Source organism: Linepithema humile, chromosome 5 (genome assembly GCF_040581485.1).
Source record: "Linepithema humile isolate Giens D197 chromosome 5, Lhum_UNIL_v1.0, whole genome shotgun sequence".
Classification (NCBI taxonomy): Eukaryota; Metazoa; Arthropoda; class Insecta; order Hymenoptera; family Formicidae; genus Linepithema; species Linepithema humile.
In genome coordinates this window covers 28,564,468-28,579,069 of record NC_090132.1, presented here as the reverse complement: position 1 = coordinate 28,579,069, position 14,602 = coordinate 28,564,468, and the positions used below count along the sequence as shown (strand labels likewise).

General features: G+C 36.8%; 3 protein-coding genes across 6 annotated transcripts in view; all 3 read left to right on the top strand.

The window, feature by feature from the left end:
• Positions 1 to 17: 17 nt before the first annotated feature.
• Positions 18 to 2,088, top strand: LOC105678143 (putative GTP-binding protein 6). The gene is made up of 4 exons (XM_012377236.2): positions 18 to 340; positions 435 to 1,489; positions 1,555 to 1,744; positions 1,838 to 2,088. The coding sequence occupies exons 2-4, from the start codon at positions 467 to 469 to the stop codon at positions 2,062 to 2,064; spliced, it is 1,440 nt and encodes a 479-aa protein (XP_012232659.1). The 5' UTR covers positions 18 to 340; positions 435 to 466; the 3' UTR covers positions 2,065 to 2,088.
• Positions 2,089 to 2,580: 492 nt separating this feature from the next.
• Pbgs (Porphobilinogen synthase) lies at positions 2,581 to 5,970 on the top strand. The gene is made up of 7 exons (XM_012377225.2): positions 2,581 to 2,741; positions 2,846 to 2,997; positions 3,382 to 3,529; positions 3,688 to 3,907; positions 4,013 to 4,245; positions 4,486 to 4,762; positions 5,214 to 5,970. The coding sequence occupies exons 2-7, from the start codon at positions 2,870 to 2,872 to the stop codon at positions 5,306 to 5,308; spliced, it is 1,101 nt and encodes a 366-aa protein (XP_012232648.1). The 5' UTR covers positions 2,581 to 2,741; positions 2,846 to 2,869; the 3' UTR covers positions 5,309 to 5,970.
• Positions 5,971 to 10,195: 4,225 nt separating this feature from the next.
• PlexA (plexin A) overlaps positions 10,196 to 14,602 on the top strand; it is a 234,036-nt gene continuing 229,629 nt past the window's right edge. The window contains exons 1-2 of one of the 4 annotated variants that reach the window (XM_067356336.1): positions 10,196 to 10,304; positions 12,442 to 13,170. The gene's annotated coding sequence lies outside the window, so the exon portion shown is untranslated. Of the gene's footprint in view, positions 10,613 to 12,441; positions 13,171 to 14,602 lie in introns of all 4 variants that reach the window. The other 3 variants (XM_067356334.1, XM_067356333.1, XM_067356332.1) reach the window with 3 other exon arrangements.

Sequence of the window (14,602 nt, the reverse complement as noted above, 5' to 3'; positions counted from 1 at the left end):
CATGCGCAAACACGTAAGATAAACGTGCGAGACAGAATAAGCATCATTCCTTAGATTCTTTCTCTCTCAGCTCGAAGCCAGTTTTAGCCAAGTCTCAAATCATTTGGCTTGTTTCCAACCAATTGATTTATTTACGTTCGTCAGAAGTAAGGTTAAAAGGTGCAAGTTTACATAATCGTACAAGTAAATATTTCAAAGGATAAATTATGAATGGCAATGTGATTTTGCATTATTTCCAATTTTCAACATATATTTATGTTAATTATTTATATTGTGTACATAATTGTCGCACGGTTTTGTGTAGATGATAAAAAGTGGAATGTCAAAGCACACGAAACAGGTTAGAAAATTGTATTTTACACAGCATAATAAAACTATATTAATATTGAATATTTTATATAAAATTCGAATAATAAGTAATTTTTGTGTTATAGATTGAATCTAACAATATTGTTACAAGTACAAGATGCATTGCATATGTAAAATAATAAATATTGCACAGCAGAATTTACAAGTGTGCAACAAAGTTACTACAATTTATAAAAGATCGGGAATATTGTTACAAAATATTGCTTGTCGCTTCAGTCATGATTCTGAGAAATCTATGACTGAAGAAGATGAAAGAGATCAAGAGTACACAAAGATTTCTAGTCGTTATCTAGGCATTGCAGCAGGAGGACATAGAACATTTATTTTACAACCATATATAAAGTGGGGTAAAGACAAGAAGAGAAACACTTCGCCAGAGCTACAAATGGCTGAAGCTGTAGCACTCATAAACACTTTACCCAACTGGTGCGTAGTTGGAACAAAGTATGCTCCATTACTTACATTGCAGAAGCAACATTTGGTGGGTACTGGTGCAATGCAAGATCTGAAGAAAGAATTAAGCAGATGTCAAAACCCCACTGCCATATTTATCAGTACTAATATGTTGAAATTTGTTCAAATCACTGAATTGGAAAAAATTCTTGGCTTACCGGTATATGATCGTTACTCCATAGTTATTCACATATTCCGTAAGCATGCAAAAAGCTCGGAAGCAAAACTACAAGTGGCCTTAGCAGAAATACCATATATCCGAAAGAAAGTCTTCGAAACGTGCATTAATCGCAGTGGAGCAATAAACTTGACGGAAAAGACAAAAATGTTGCTCGATAATAAAGAGAAGAAAGTGAAGAACGAGTTGAAAAAGTTAAAGCAACATCGACAACTTATCAGAAGCCATCGTAAAAAACTTGGTTTTCCCACAGTTGCTATAGTTGGTTACACAAATGCAGGGAAAACTTCCTTAATAAAGGCACTTACAGACGACAGTTCTCTGCAACCTAGAAATAAATTATTTGCCACTCTTGACACCACTGCTCATGAAGGAATTTTACCCAGCAGATTAAAAATATTGTACATGGATACTATTGGATTTATTCAAGACGTACCAGAAACTCTAATTGAACCATTTATTGTAACTCTAGAGGATGCTTTAATTGCTGTATGTTTCATATTATTATTATTATCTTTAATGAAAAGTTTCTCAATTTAATGATTTTTTTCTAGGATGTGATAATTCATATATACGACGTCAGTCATCCTGATATGAAAGCGCAGTATCAACACGTCCAACAGACAATAAAACCCATGATAGACCAGGCTCGTCCGATAATTGATGTAGCCAATAAATGCGATCTCGTTGAAAATGAATGCATACCTAAAGATTCGATTGCCGTTTCTGCTACAAATCTCTCAGGTGTGATTATGATTTATTGTCACTGCTAAAGGAGTAAAGAGATTTAACTGCAACTTGAATGGAACAATTTTAAAATTGCTTAAATATTTACAGGAATTGATTTCTTGCGCATGAAAATAGAAGAGATACTGTTGGCCAGCACTGGACTGTTACGCACACGCATAAGAGTAGAATCGGGTAGTCCTGCAGCTAGCTGGTTGTACAAAATGACAACAGTGACGAACGCTCAGTCAGATCCAAATAATGCTCAATATTTAATTCTAGAAGTGCTTGCTACTTCGCTCGATATTCAAAAATTCAAAAAATTTTTAAGACAATGAAATAAAGTTATATACTACGTTTTATTTGCAATGTTTCTTTCATAAATTTATTTATTTATCTATAACCTGTGCATTCTCATACAGATTCCATAAGTAAGGTAAAATATATTTTTCAAGTATAATTGTGGAAAGGGGTTGATATCTCGTATAAAATAGCAATAATAAATATTTTATGAAAAAATATACATTTGAATAATTATAAGTGATTCTTAATATTGTAAAATACCTTGAATTCTATTAAAATAATTGAAATATTTTATTGGTTAAAATGCAAAACAATATAAAAAAATCTTATTAAATATAAAAATTGGAATTTACATAATTTCTGTACTTACATTTTTTTCACACGAATGCGTTGACATCGTTGGTAAAAGTTCTTCATCAGATTCTTCTTAATTATTAATAAATTATTAATAATTTAACAATTTCTGGTATTTCTTTAATTTGAGTCATTTTGTGCTAGTTTGTATTTCCCGGTACACAACACTTACCAAAAAATTCACTAGAAACTGAGTGCAGCAACTGCAAGCACACGCAACTATTTTCAGCATGTCATGCTTGTTATGCATTACTCTTCGTTAGTTCATGTCAGTCTTGCAAATGTGTTGTTCTCAAGTATTAATATTATTCTTTTTAATTATATGATAGGTTATTCATGAATATCTTAATTTAATCACGTACGTTTTAAAATTTGTCTTTCAAACCTAACAAATTTTATACTGATTCTAATCAGTTGTCATGATGTGTAATTTAATTCACTTGAGATAACGTTTGCTTTCAGTGTATTGTTTAGACGTGAGAAGCAATGAAGATGACAACAATTCTAGCTAAGCATACTCTTCACAGTGGAATTTTTCATCCTGTTTTACGACAGTGGCAATCACCAAATGTAGAGATTACTGTCAATAATCTTATGTATCCCATATTTGTGTCGTGAGTATAGCACATGATTGTTGATTTATAGTGTAATTATTAATAGATTTAAACATATATCTATTTTTATAAAAATTTGCATGCCTAGATACATAATCCATCAATTTATACCAATTTCTCATTGCATTCTTACTTTACTAAAATAAGAAAAAATAATTGCTGTATTATATAATACATCAGATACTTTTATTCAATTTGTATATATGTATGTGTATCACATTGTAAGATGTATTATGTAAAATTATCAAATACATTGAAATTAAAGTTGGCTTAAAAATATTTTTTTTTTTCTATAACTTTATAAAATAATTGATTAATAAATGATTAATAAGAAATGTATTTATTACAATATTTTATAAATAAAATTTATGTACATGATTTTAGAGATGACGAAAATGCAAAAGAAGCTATTAGTAGCATGCCTGGTGTATATCGTTATGGGATTAAGCAATTAGAAAAGATGTTGCAACCTTTAGTTGCAAAGGGACTACAGTCTGTATTGTTATTTGGTGTATCACAACATCTTGAAAAGGTAATATTCACATATATAATATAATATTTTTGTTTTTGTGAAATTATACAAAATATATTAAATATTGCTCTACAACTTTTTAACATATTAAACTTAGTTAAATGTCATAATGTATAATTACAAAATTTAATCTAATTTTAATCACTTTTTAATTTTAGGATGAAATTGGAAGCAATGCTGACAGTACAAAAAATCCTATAATTCAAGTTGTACCAGTATTACGTAAGAAGTTTCCTAACTTATTAATAGCTTGCGACGTGTGCTTATGTGCTTATACAATTCATGGACATTGCGGCATTCTCAACAATGATGGCACCATAAATAACACAGCTAGTATTCAGAGGATTGCTGAAGTTGCAGTATCATATGCTAAAATTGGTAAGAATTATTATGTTTCCAAAAATTCTTAATGTATAATTAAGTATGTATAATTAAGTATAATTAAGTATGATCTTTGTTTTTTAAATGCAATCACGTTTACAGGTGCACAAATTGTTGCACCATCTGACATGATGGATGGCAGGGTAAGCGCGATAAAGCAAGGTCTAGCTAATGCAGGATACTCAAATAAAGTAGCAGTTATGTCATATGCTGTAAAGTTTGCGTCAGGACTTTACGGGCCTTTCCGGGATGCATCGCAGTCTGCGCCAAAGTTTGGTGATCGTAAATGTTATCAGTTACCTCCTGGTAGTAATGGATTGGCAGCAAGAGCTGCTGTAAGTCTCATCTTTACGTATTATTATTTACATATTAATATTTCTATAATTCAAGAAAATGGATAAAGATCTATACACATCTAATGTTGCCTTCTGCAAAGTCATATTCAAATACTTATAATTATATTTTTATTTACATTTATCCTGTTTTTATTCCATTAGGCAAATAATTGAAATGTATTAAATTTATATATGTGTAACGTATAAAATATCTATATTTTTTTCTTTCTTTTTTTTAAGGCAAGAGATGTTGACGAAGGAGCGGACATGCTGATGGTGAAACCAGGATTGCCTTATTTAGATGTGGTGCGACATACGAAGGACGCACATCCAGAATATCCTATATTTGTATACCAAGTCTCGGGAGAATACGCTATGCTGTATCACGGTGCACAGAACGGCGCAATCAACTTAGAGAATGTATTAAACGAGATATTGCTGTCTATGAGAAGAGCAGGCGCTGATTGTATTATAACATATTTTACGCCATTGATTTTGGATATGTTGCAACCAAAAAGTAAGTTATAATTACTATTAAAAATTAGAATAAAATCAGAAAACACATATAATAGTTAAGGTAAAGTAAAGTGATTTTATGATATATAAGTAATTTTGTAATATGATTTATATTTCTTTATCGCAGCATAATTGTTTAATATTATTTCGTTATCTAACAATTCAAAAATTCGAACTTTTATGAAGTAAAATATTTTTTTATCTGGTTTTTATTTTAAAAAAACTATCAAAATTGTCATAAAAATACTTTATTTTACCCTAATTAGTTTATATATAGAAATTATATAGAAATTTTGATATTTAGAGATATAGAAGCTTATTTTTTGAAGAAGCATTATATTCAATTTTTCTCTAATAATAATAGCATTTAAAAATTGTGCTGCAAGACAAAACAGAATAATACAACGAGTACTTTTTAATTCAATTTTTATTTAAAAGTTAAACTTTATAAGTACGCAGATTTTCGCACGATAGACAAATCAAGCCGATAATAGCAAGTTATCCGCACTCGAGTCGGTCAGCAATGTGTATCGATTTCATTCGATAAGCGGTAGATAAAGTGTTAATCTATTGTCAGAGATAATGGGTGGATATATTTAGACTAAAAGGTAAAACAATTTGTGTGTACGTCGAGATGGGCAATCAAGATAGAGTAAATCGTTCGATCTGTGATTATTTTTTTCTAAAATCACAAGATTTTAACAGATTTTAAATTAATTTTTTAATACTTAAGAGATTTGAGTATAATTTTGTATAACGAATTGAAAACAAATTCTTGTAAAATTTTATAATTTTAGAAATTTGATTATACACATCCATATATATTAATAAGCAAGTATTGATAAGAGGTATGCTAAACGAATATACAATAAGACGTATTAAGATGCGATAAAGCGAGTTTTTACAATTATTTCTCTCTTCTTTATGATTAAGAAAAGATAAATATTATTTTTTATTCAATATTTTAACAACGACCTATCTACATACGTTTATAATTGTATAAATTATAAACTTTTTATATTGAAAGTTTTATTAGGATATTTTTAAAGAACGTTTAAGAATATGGAGAATTCAATTTATATAACCATTTATAATGATATACATTTAACATTAATCATATGTTTCATGAAAAACATATTGAAGCATTTGTTTTTATAGTTCCTATAAAATTTAAAAAAATAAAGTTGAAATCAAAATGCTATATTCTAATTGTGAGTATTAAGCTTTATTGAAGAATCTTCTTCCATAAATAAAATTGCTCCTTTTCATTGAAAAATCCGAATATTTATCCTTCATATTTATATTATGTTTTAAAAGTCAACATTTTATTTTTTTAAACATTAATTATCGATGGCATTAATCATTGAAAATTCGAAAACATGCATTTAAAAAGTTAGAATGTATTTTTAATTTAAATAATTATTCCAGCAAAAATTATCTTTTTTCGTTAAAAAAAAAGGTTATGTTTTTTTCAATATTTGATGAGATATTCTTTCTTCAAAACAGTTCTCATTAACGATGATAATTATTGGAAAGAATAATAATTCGAAGCTGAAGTATAACATATTTTTAATATTTTCTGTAAAAATTTACTCTTTATTTAGCTGTGCAATTATTATATGCAAGAATCAAATTTTTAAGTCTAAACTTCCCAATTTATAATGTAATCACTATTTAAAGGTATCGACAATTTTTCTCGAATATGTCGTGATATGCAATATTGATTGACGTTGATGCAAATTATTGATACTTTGTCTTGAAAATTATAGATGAAACTATCCGACTGTAAAATTTTTAAGCAACACGTCATTAATATTCGGCGATGGCGGGACACCCTATATATAGCCTTATAGAGTCTCTCTCTCTCTCCCTCTTCCATGGAATTAATCTTACTGCGCACGCGGAGAATTCTAGAGTCGCGCGCGTCGTCCTTTGACTCCAGGAATTAATGAAGAATTGATATCGCGATTATGTTGTAGCAATAGCACAGAAGAGGGTCCGGCGGTGTACCGCGTGGGCCGATCGGCAGTGGCGGCAGCGCGGGCCGTGGCGATAATTAATTGCAGGCGTGACGGCGCTTTAACGTCGTTAATTTTCATTATCTCGATCGGAATCCGCTTGTAGCGCAGAACGCCGCCGCTTTGCAGCTCGCTAATTTCGCGCGCGCGCTCGCTAGCCTCGTAACCTCGCTTCCGGGAAACGCATTAATAATTCTCGGAGCTAGTGAAGGGCTGCGGGGGAGGGTCTTGCAAAATTTGTCACCCGCTCGCGGCTACGGTGACGTTAATGTCGCGGCCACTCCTGCGGCCGGGATTCGCGGCGCGCAAGGACGCGCGCGATGCACTTTGCATGCTGTTTGGATTATTAAAGCGAGCCAAGTAAAATCTAATTATCGTGGTACCCGGCCGAACGACAAATTTCCACCGCTTGTGCTTGCTACCAGCTCCGTTGTATATCGAAGCGACACAATGCAGCCAAAACGCCCGCTGTCCGGTGAGTTTACGCTGTCACGTTCATCCCGCTTGATAAATTTATCCCCGTAATTTCTCATCCCTCAAAAAATGTATTATTTCTTTCACGCAAAATATAAAATCATCTAATCGTGATTTTCAACTTTTAACGCTATAGGCCTCTCGTTGCATCGAACTCTGTAATTCAATATTTTTCATCAAATGAATAGTAAACAGTAAATTAATTACTTAAAACAAATATATGATTACATTTTCAAATAATATCAAACTAACCGCTGCGTTATACAATGTATGTGTATTCAGAAAACAATTTGTTAAATTAATCCCTTCCTGCAGTATGTAAAGAAATTTTTTTAAATTGGAAATAACATAAAAATGTATCGCATTTACGATTTACAAGATTTACATTCTCGTGTTATTCAATATAAAATAATGAGTATGTTAAAAGTTAATCGATTTCAGGTAAGAAACTTTAATGGACTATAAGCGTCTCAAGCGTTTCAATTTTTGTTGCACGTGTATGTATAGCATTTTTTACGAATGTATTCGAATGTATACACATGACGAAGCTATTAACGATAATATTTCATGTATTCTACGCATCTAAATTAACCGGAAGTTTAAGAAACGAATAATCGGGGCGCGCTGCTGGCCGAATTCGCACGAGAATTCCCAGACATTTAATCTCTGTTCATTCATTACTCTATCGTCAGATCGATTTAACGAAAGCGAGGGAATGGTAACGCCGTTTCTTCGTATCCCCGAACGAATCCACCGGAAAAATATCAATAATAATGGAGGTTTAGTACAATGGTCCATTAGATCGCCGCCGCCGTCCAACCGGGTCGGGCCCGCGTTTATTTAACGCTTTAAACACAAAGCTGCGGCTTAACCGGGGCCTATTGTGCTTGCCCCCGGCAATTAAGCGAACGATTGGCTAACGAACGTCGATCGCCCGGTCGAGTGTGCGACTCGTGTAACGTAATGATCGCCGCGCTGATTTGCTTGCCGTTACAGATTCAATTATGGGCCGCGCCACGCGGCATGCCCTGATATTTCGCACGGCGCGGCACGGCTGAACGCTCGGAGATCAACGGCGGAAATTAAATTAAACCTAACGCTACGTGCGCATAAATAACAAAAGTGACACCGCCATCGACTCCCAACACCCAACGAGCATAATCCGATACTTGCGTTGTTTTTAGCATCGTCCGGCCACCGTATACACGCTACCGAGTTATCGCTTATATCAGCGACGAGCGGCGAGCCGTGGTATGCTCACTAAACGAAGTTTAAATCAAACAAGGGCTGGCACTAATTGACTTTAACCGAAAAACCGATCGATTATCAGATACCGTTTTTAACCCTCTCTTATTTCCACCTTTAAACACTTTAAATACTTTCGTTTCTGTGCTGTTATTTACGCTTAGTCAAACATTACAGATTTGATATAAAACTTCAGATTTAAATTTTGTTCTCCACAGTATACATTTAATATTTATCTTAGTAAATTAATTTATTACATCAATCTCCTAACTATATGTACTTTTTAAAGTTTTTATAAATCTCCAAAAAAATAATTTGGACAAAAGAAATTAAAAATCGGTTAAAAATTAGTTTTCTCAGAACCGATTTTAAGAAAAATACATGTGGACAGGTGTATTCGGTTTTTCGTGCACGAATTTTCTCACGTTTATCAGTTATCATCTTGTATGTCTAGGAACTATCTAAAAGACATGAAAATTAGGTTCAAGTATTTGACTTTCACAAACGTAAATTTTCTCACGTCTAATCGTTTAGGAGGGGAAGAATGTTCAAGGCGTGAAATTGACGAAGCAAGGTGGGGCCTGTTTTGCGACTGACATTCGCGGCTTGGTTAGTACCTTTCAAGTTTGAGCGGCTTGACTTCAAAGGGACGCAGAAAAATTCGTATGCGACCGACTGCGCGTAGGAGAATACCTTCGCGAAACGATCAACGCGATTCTCTCGTCGCGAATTATCTCCGTCACTCTGTTTCCTGTCTTTTGCTTTCCTCTTCGCGTATCTATTCTTGCAAGAGGTCGAACGTCGAGCAATGCGTACATTTACATACGCGCCCGTTTCCCCGCTTCGTTCGCGTCCTCATCATTGCGCTTTAACGCGTGTCGTCTCGTGCGTGCAGTCATTTATCGGCGAGACTTTATACCGGGTGTCCCATCTTTACTGCATCAACTTCTAAAAGCAGGATTAAGATAAAATGCATGGGCAGTAAGCCATTGGATAATTAATGACTAAAGACAAGAAGCTCTTGTCAATAAAACTTCAAAGAATCGCGATTACGATAACAAAGTGGCTGTAACAGAATGTTAATTTAGGATTTCATTATAGAGATATATGCGTATTGAAAAATCAGGTCGGTGAGTAATAAAGCTTTTTGATAATTTCCTTGAGGAAAAATTAACTTTTAGATCGACGAATTTAGTGTATAATAAGCGTTGATACGAAAATGATGATTTCCACACAAATGCATGTACATGCGAAAAAAATCGATAACAACATGGAATGTTAAAAAAACATTTCTTCTCAAAAACATGTAAAAATCTTTGAATTTTAACATTTGTTTCGCGAGTGCCAAAAACAGTTGATAGCTAATGAAACGAATGAATAATGAAACATTAACGAGAAAAACATACACCCTGAATCGGGATCGCCGGGCCATCGTAATTTGCATCCGCTTCCGCCCTTTCCTCTTTTCGTGCAGATCCTCGAAACATCTATAAAACATCTTAAACAACCTTTCTAACCTTTTTACGAGATGCGATCCTACCGTCGGCGAATCACGCGATTGGCAATCCTGCGGGCGTGGGATCTCCGCGGGGGTTACGGCACGCCGTACGGTTAGTACAACCGCACTGGGGGTGGATCGAGGTGCGTGAGATGGCTAGTATCCGGCGACAGGGCGAGAAGGGGTAGGTAGGTAGGAGCGATAGCCGGTCGGCGCAAGTGCGCGGGGAAGCGACGGGAGCGAGGGGCGTATCGTGGCCTGGCGAAGCCCAGTCGAGTCCCGTGAGTCCGGGCAAGCACTGCTATCGAGTAGGTGGCATCGTGGTGGTGGTGGTGGTGGTGGTGGAGGTGGTGGTGTTAGGCGTCGTCCGGGACCGAGGAGAGAGATTCCTCCGAAAGAGAAAACCGCCATCGAGTACCGCCGCCGCCGCCGGCTGTCGTCGTCGTCTTCGTGTTCTTCGTCATCGTCGTGCCGTCGTCATCGAGACGGTGCGTCGTCGTCGCGTATTCGGTAAATGTCCGTTCCCCGAAGGAAAGGAGTAAACAGCCTCCCTCGTCTCCCTCGCGCCGCATGTCATGAGAGTGAAATGGATGGAGAGTGAGAAAGACGGAAGGAGGTAAAGAGAATTAATGCGAGCGAGTGAGCGAGAAAAAGTGTGTGCATGTGTATGTGAATGAAAGGTAGAGAGAAAGAGAGGAAAATGATATAATTGCAAGTCGGGTGGAAGGGAGAATGAAGCGCGATGCTGCGTTCTGAGAAGCGGTAAAAAGTATCCGTGTCCGGCTGTTATCAGTCGCCGGTTGTTATTCGAATGAAAAGGGAAAGAAGAGCGCGTCTACCGGTCGTGCGGCGCGCGAAGTCTCGTCGAGCTGAGCATCGCCGGCGACGAGGCATCGGTGTAGGCGGAGAGGAGGTGTAAGAAGAGAGGTGGCGGCGGCGGCGAGAGCTGTCACTTCGATCGCCATTTTAGCGCCGAGGAACGGCCGTGTAGGATACGCACGCCGGTGCGTGCCGACGACGCGCCGCGATAGATGCGTTTCGCAGCCTATACCGCCCCCGCCATCACGAGCATTGAAAGAGAAAGAGAGAGAGAGAGAGAGAAAGAGAAACAGGAGGAGAGGGGGAGAGACTCTCCCTTCTCTTTGACTGGGGGAGAATGCGTGCTAAAGTCGAACCCGAGGAAAACGCGCCACACGGTTTAGAATCACGCCACTATTCGTACCGTATATTTTGATAATGTGCTCTTTTAATTTGATAGTCGATTCTCGCGCATGCCGGTAGATATAAAAGGAGACGATATTTCATAGACAATTTTTTATTTCATAGACAATTTTTTTAGACAGGACAGAAAAGAGATGATTTATTAATTCTTAATTTTGTCGAGAAATGCTTTGAGGTACGCGGGGAATGCATGCTTGGGAATATAATCTTTCTAGGTCGTTGCATGCTGCACGCGGCGATAGTCAATGTATCTCAGTGTATGCCATAGTAATTCGAATAATCACTAGTAACGTGTTATTAGTGGTGATCTAGTTTCCAAAGTCTTGCCGATGACAAGCGCGAATTTAGCGGCAAACGACTCGCGCGCTTCTCGCGACAAAGTGTCAAAGCTAATAATAATCGCGTATAATTGTCCGTTAGTGATTCGAATTGAACGTTACATTGCGTGCCGTCGCGTATCACGTCACGTTGCAATCTTTTACATTCGTTTTACGATACTCGTAACGATAGTCACAAATTTTCGAAACAGTGTTGATAATCGCGGTGATCGTGACGGTTCGGTCTTTCGTGTTTTGGCGATTCCATGAAAATGCATGCGGCTCATCATGGCGTTCTTTTTCTCGCGCCGAGGACGTTCGTGTGAAATGTGCGTGTGTGGATAACATGAAATCGCGCGAGGAATGAGCGTTGAATGGAGGAAGACAGAAAGGTCGAGTACACGGAAAGAGAACGACGTTTAGACACGCGTGAGGGACGTGCGAGTCGGTAAGCGAAAAAGCATAGAGAGAGACAAAGAGAGAGAGAGAGAGCCTCGAGTGACCGAATGACAACGACTGAGAGAACGTGAGAAAGGGGGGAAAGCGAGCGAACAAGTGAAAAAAAGGAGATAAAGTGAATGAATGAGTGAGAAAGAGAGAAGTAAAAGGGCGAATGTGATAGAGCGAACGAATAAGTGAGTCAGGGAAGCGAGGGAGAAAACTAGAGTCAGAAAGGGAGTAAGAGAAAGAGAAAGAGAGAGAGAGAGAGAAAGAGTAAGAGAGTGAGGGAGAGAGAGGGAGCGCACGAAAGAAACTCGGCGCCATACTGGCTCCCCGCGGTTTCGCGACATGCACGCATGCCGGCCGGCCGGCTAGCGATGCCGTTCCGCGATTCGCGCCGATCGCGTCATCGTCCGTCCGAAAGACGACGTGCTCTGATCGATCGTGCTCTTGAATGCTTTTTTAGATGCTAAAGCGGCGACACCTGTACCCGCGCCGGAACGCCGTTTTACGCGTCGCCTCCGGTACGCATCTGGCCGCGGATTACTCGGAAAGCAGCGACCGCATATTCGTCGAAGAGACCTTCGCCACCCGCCTCCCGCAGCGTACGTAAAGAGTGAGCGGAATCGCCTGTGTGTACAGCCGAGAGGAATCGAACGAGTGCGCGCATGATGATTTTGCGTGGCTGAAGACTGTCGCGAAAGCGCGAGCGAAACAGGTGGACATGATGGACAAATAAATAAAGTGAGACAGACAGATACATTAGAACACCGTCACTAGCAAGAACAACGAGCGGTGGGATTTTTTTTTTTTCGAAAATACGAGCAGCGAGGATTGCAGAGTTGTGATGTCGAGCCTCGTGGCACCGCCGGGCTTCTCGTCGTGATCAAGTGTTTTGCTTAAGTGCATCTATACGAAAGAGTACGCGCTCCGGGATCGACAGTCACGAGTGTGCAGTGTGATCGGAATTACGAGACGAATAAAAATACAAAAGCAAGTCCGGTGACTGTGAATGTGTGTTTCGATACTCAGAACACAAAGAATATCGTAGGAACCGAGAATCCCTGATGGGGGGGCGCATGCAGAACTGATTTTGCTCCCCCCCCTCAACCCTACGTCTACACCAGCATCTTCGAAGGTTCGGCGCAGTGTCGAGGAGAGGATCGCTCATCGGTTTTACAACAGTGCAGTTTAGGTGAGTCTGAAATATATTTGTTGCGCATTTTTATATGCGCATATTTAAGAGAGTATCGATTTTACACAGATAAAATTTAGAATCAATATATTTTATGAACATGAATAATATAATTCACTCAATCATTCACTCTTATTTCATATAAGAAGTTTGCTGAAAAATATATTGAAATATTTTTTTTTTCTACGATTAAGATCTACTCTTTCTACGAGTGGATGCAAACCTACAATTTTATAATAATTTGTTTAATATCGATTTAATGTATGTATGATGAAAATAGAACAAAGATAGGGCAGAGCAAAGATTTTCATAAGATTACCTATGTATAAAATTTTACATAAATTAAGCATATCTGAATGTCGAGCTGGCGCGCTAGCCTAGTAAATTAGAGATGACGAGTTTGATTCCGTTCGCTCAGAAGAACTCATTTGATACTCGATTTGATCGATACTTTCTTAAATATGAAGATTAAATATAAGAGATTAGAAGACATCATTTACGTGAGAGTAGCTTCAATATCTATTTTCTATAATTTAAGAGCAACATTATATGAATAATCGAAGGGCAATAAATATATTTGACAAAATACAAGAATAAATTCGCATTTGTCATGTCAGACAAAATCCTGAACAAGAAATTCAGATATGCTTTTTTTATATAAAATTTTATACATTGGTTATTCTATAAATAATATGATGCATTATGCATAAGTTTTCTTAAAAGTTTTCTTAAAATAGATGTGTTTCACAAATTTAGCAAGTAAGCCACTGAGTCATAGATTAGAAGACATTATTTACATGAGAGTATTAGCACACTAATTGTCTAATACTTCATTCAACTAATACTAGCTAATTCCCACTAACACCTTAATCTTATACACCAAAATTTCTATTTAGCACTTTACCCTTCGAATTATCTACATAATGTTGTTGCTTCTAAATGATAGAAAATAGATACTGAAGTATCTTAAACGTTCATGAAAGAGAGACTGTATTCCAAATCTTTTATCGCCTCTTCAATTAATCGGAACTACTTCGATAATAAATTATGTCCTTATAAAACAAAAATTCTACTCTGCATGATCGCATATGACTCGCATTATCGTGATTTTATTACAACTTGAGTGCACCTTGCGTGTCATTTCGACTAAGTAGCTAGACGCGTAATTCGCCACAATTGCACGTATGATTTAACCTCATATCGTGCGTTTGAAAAATTACATTGCTTTCGCGCGCTATTTTCCCGCGCAATTCAGCGCCTCAATGATGATATTACGCTTAATGAAGTGCCCTAGCAAGTGATTTACTCGTATTTAGTTCGTTATATGTTATATTATACATTATATTATAAAATAGAACGCATTATGTACAACGCGCGTTTACGGATTTATATTTATAAAATAGAACATGTGTTTTATTATAATGATATACGC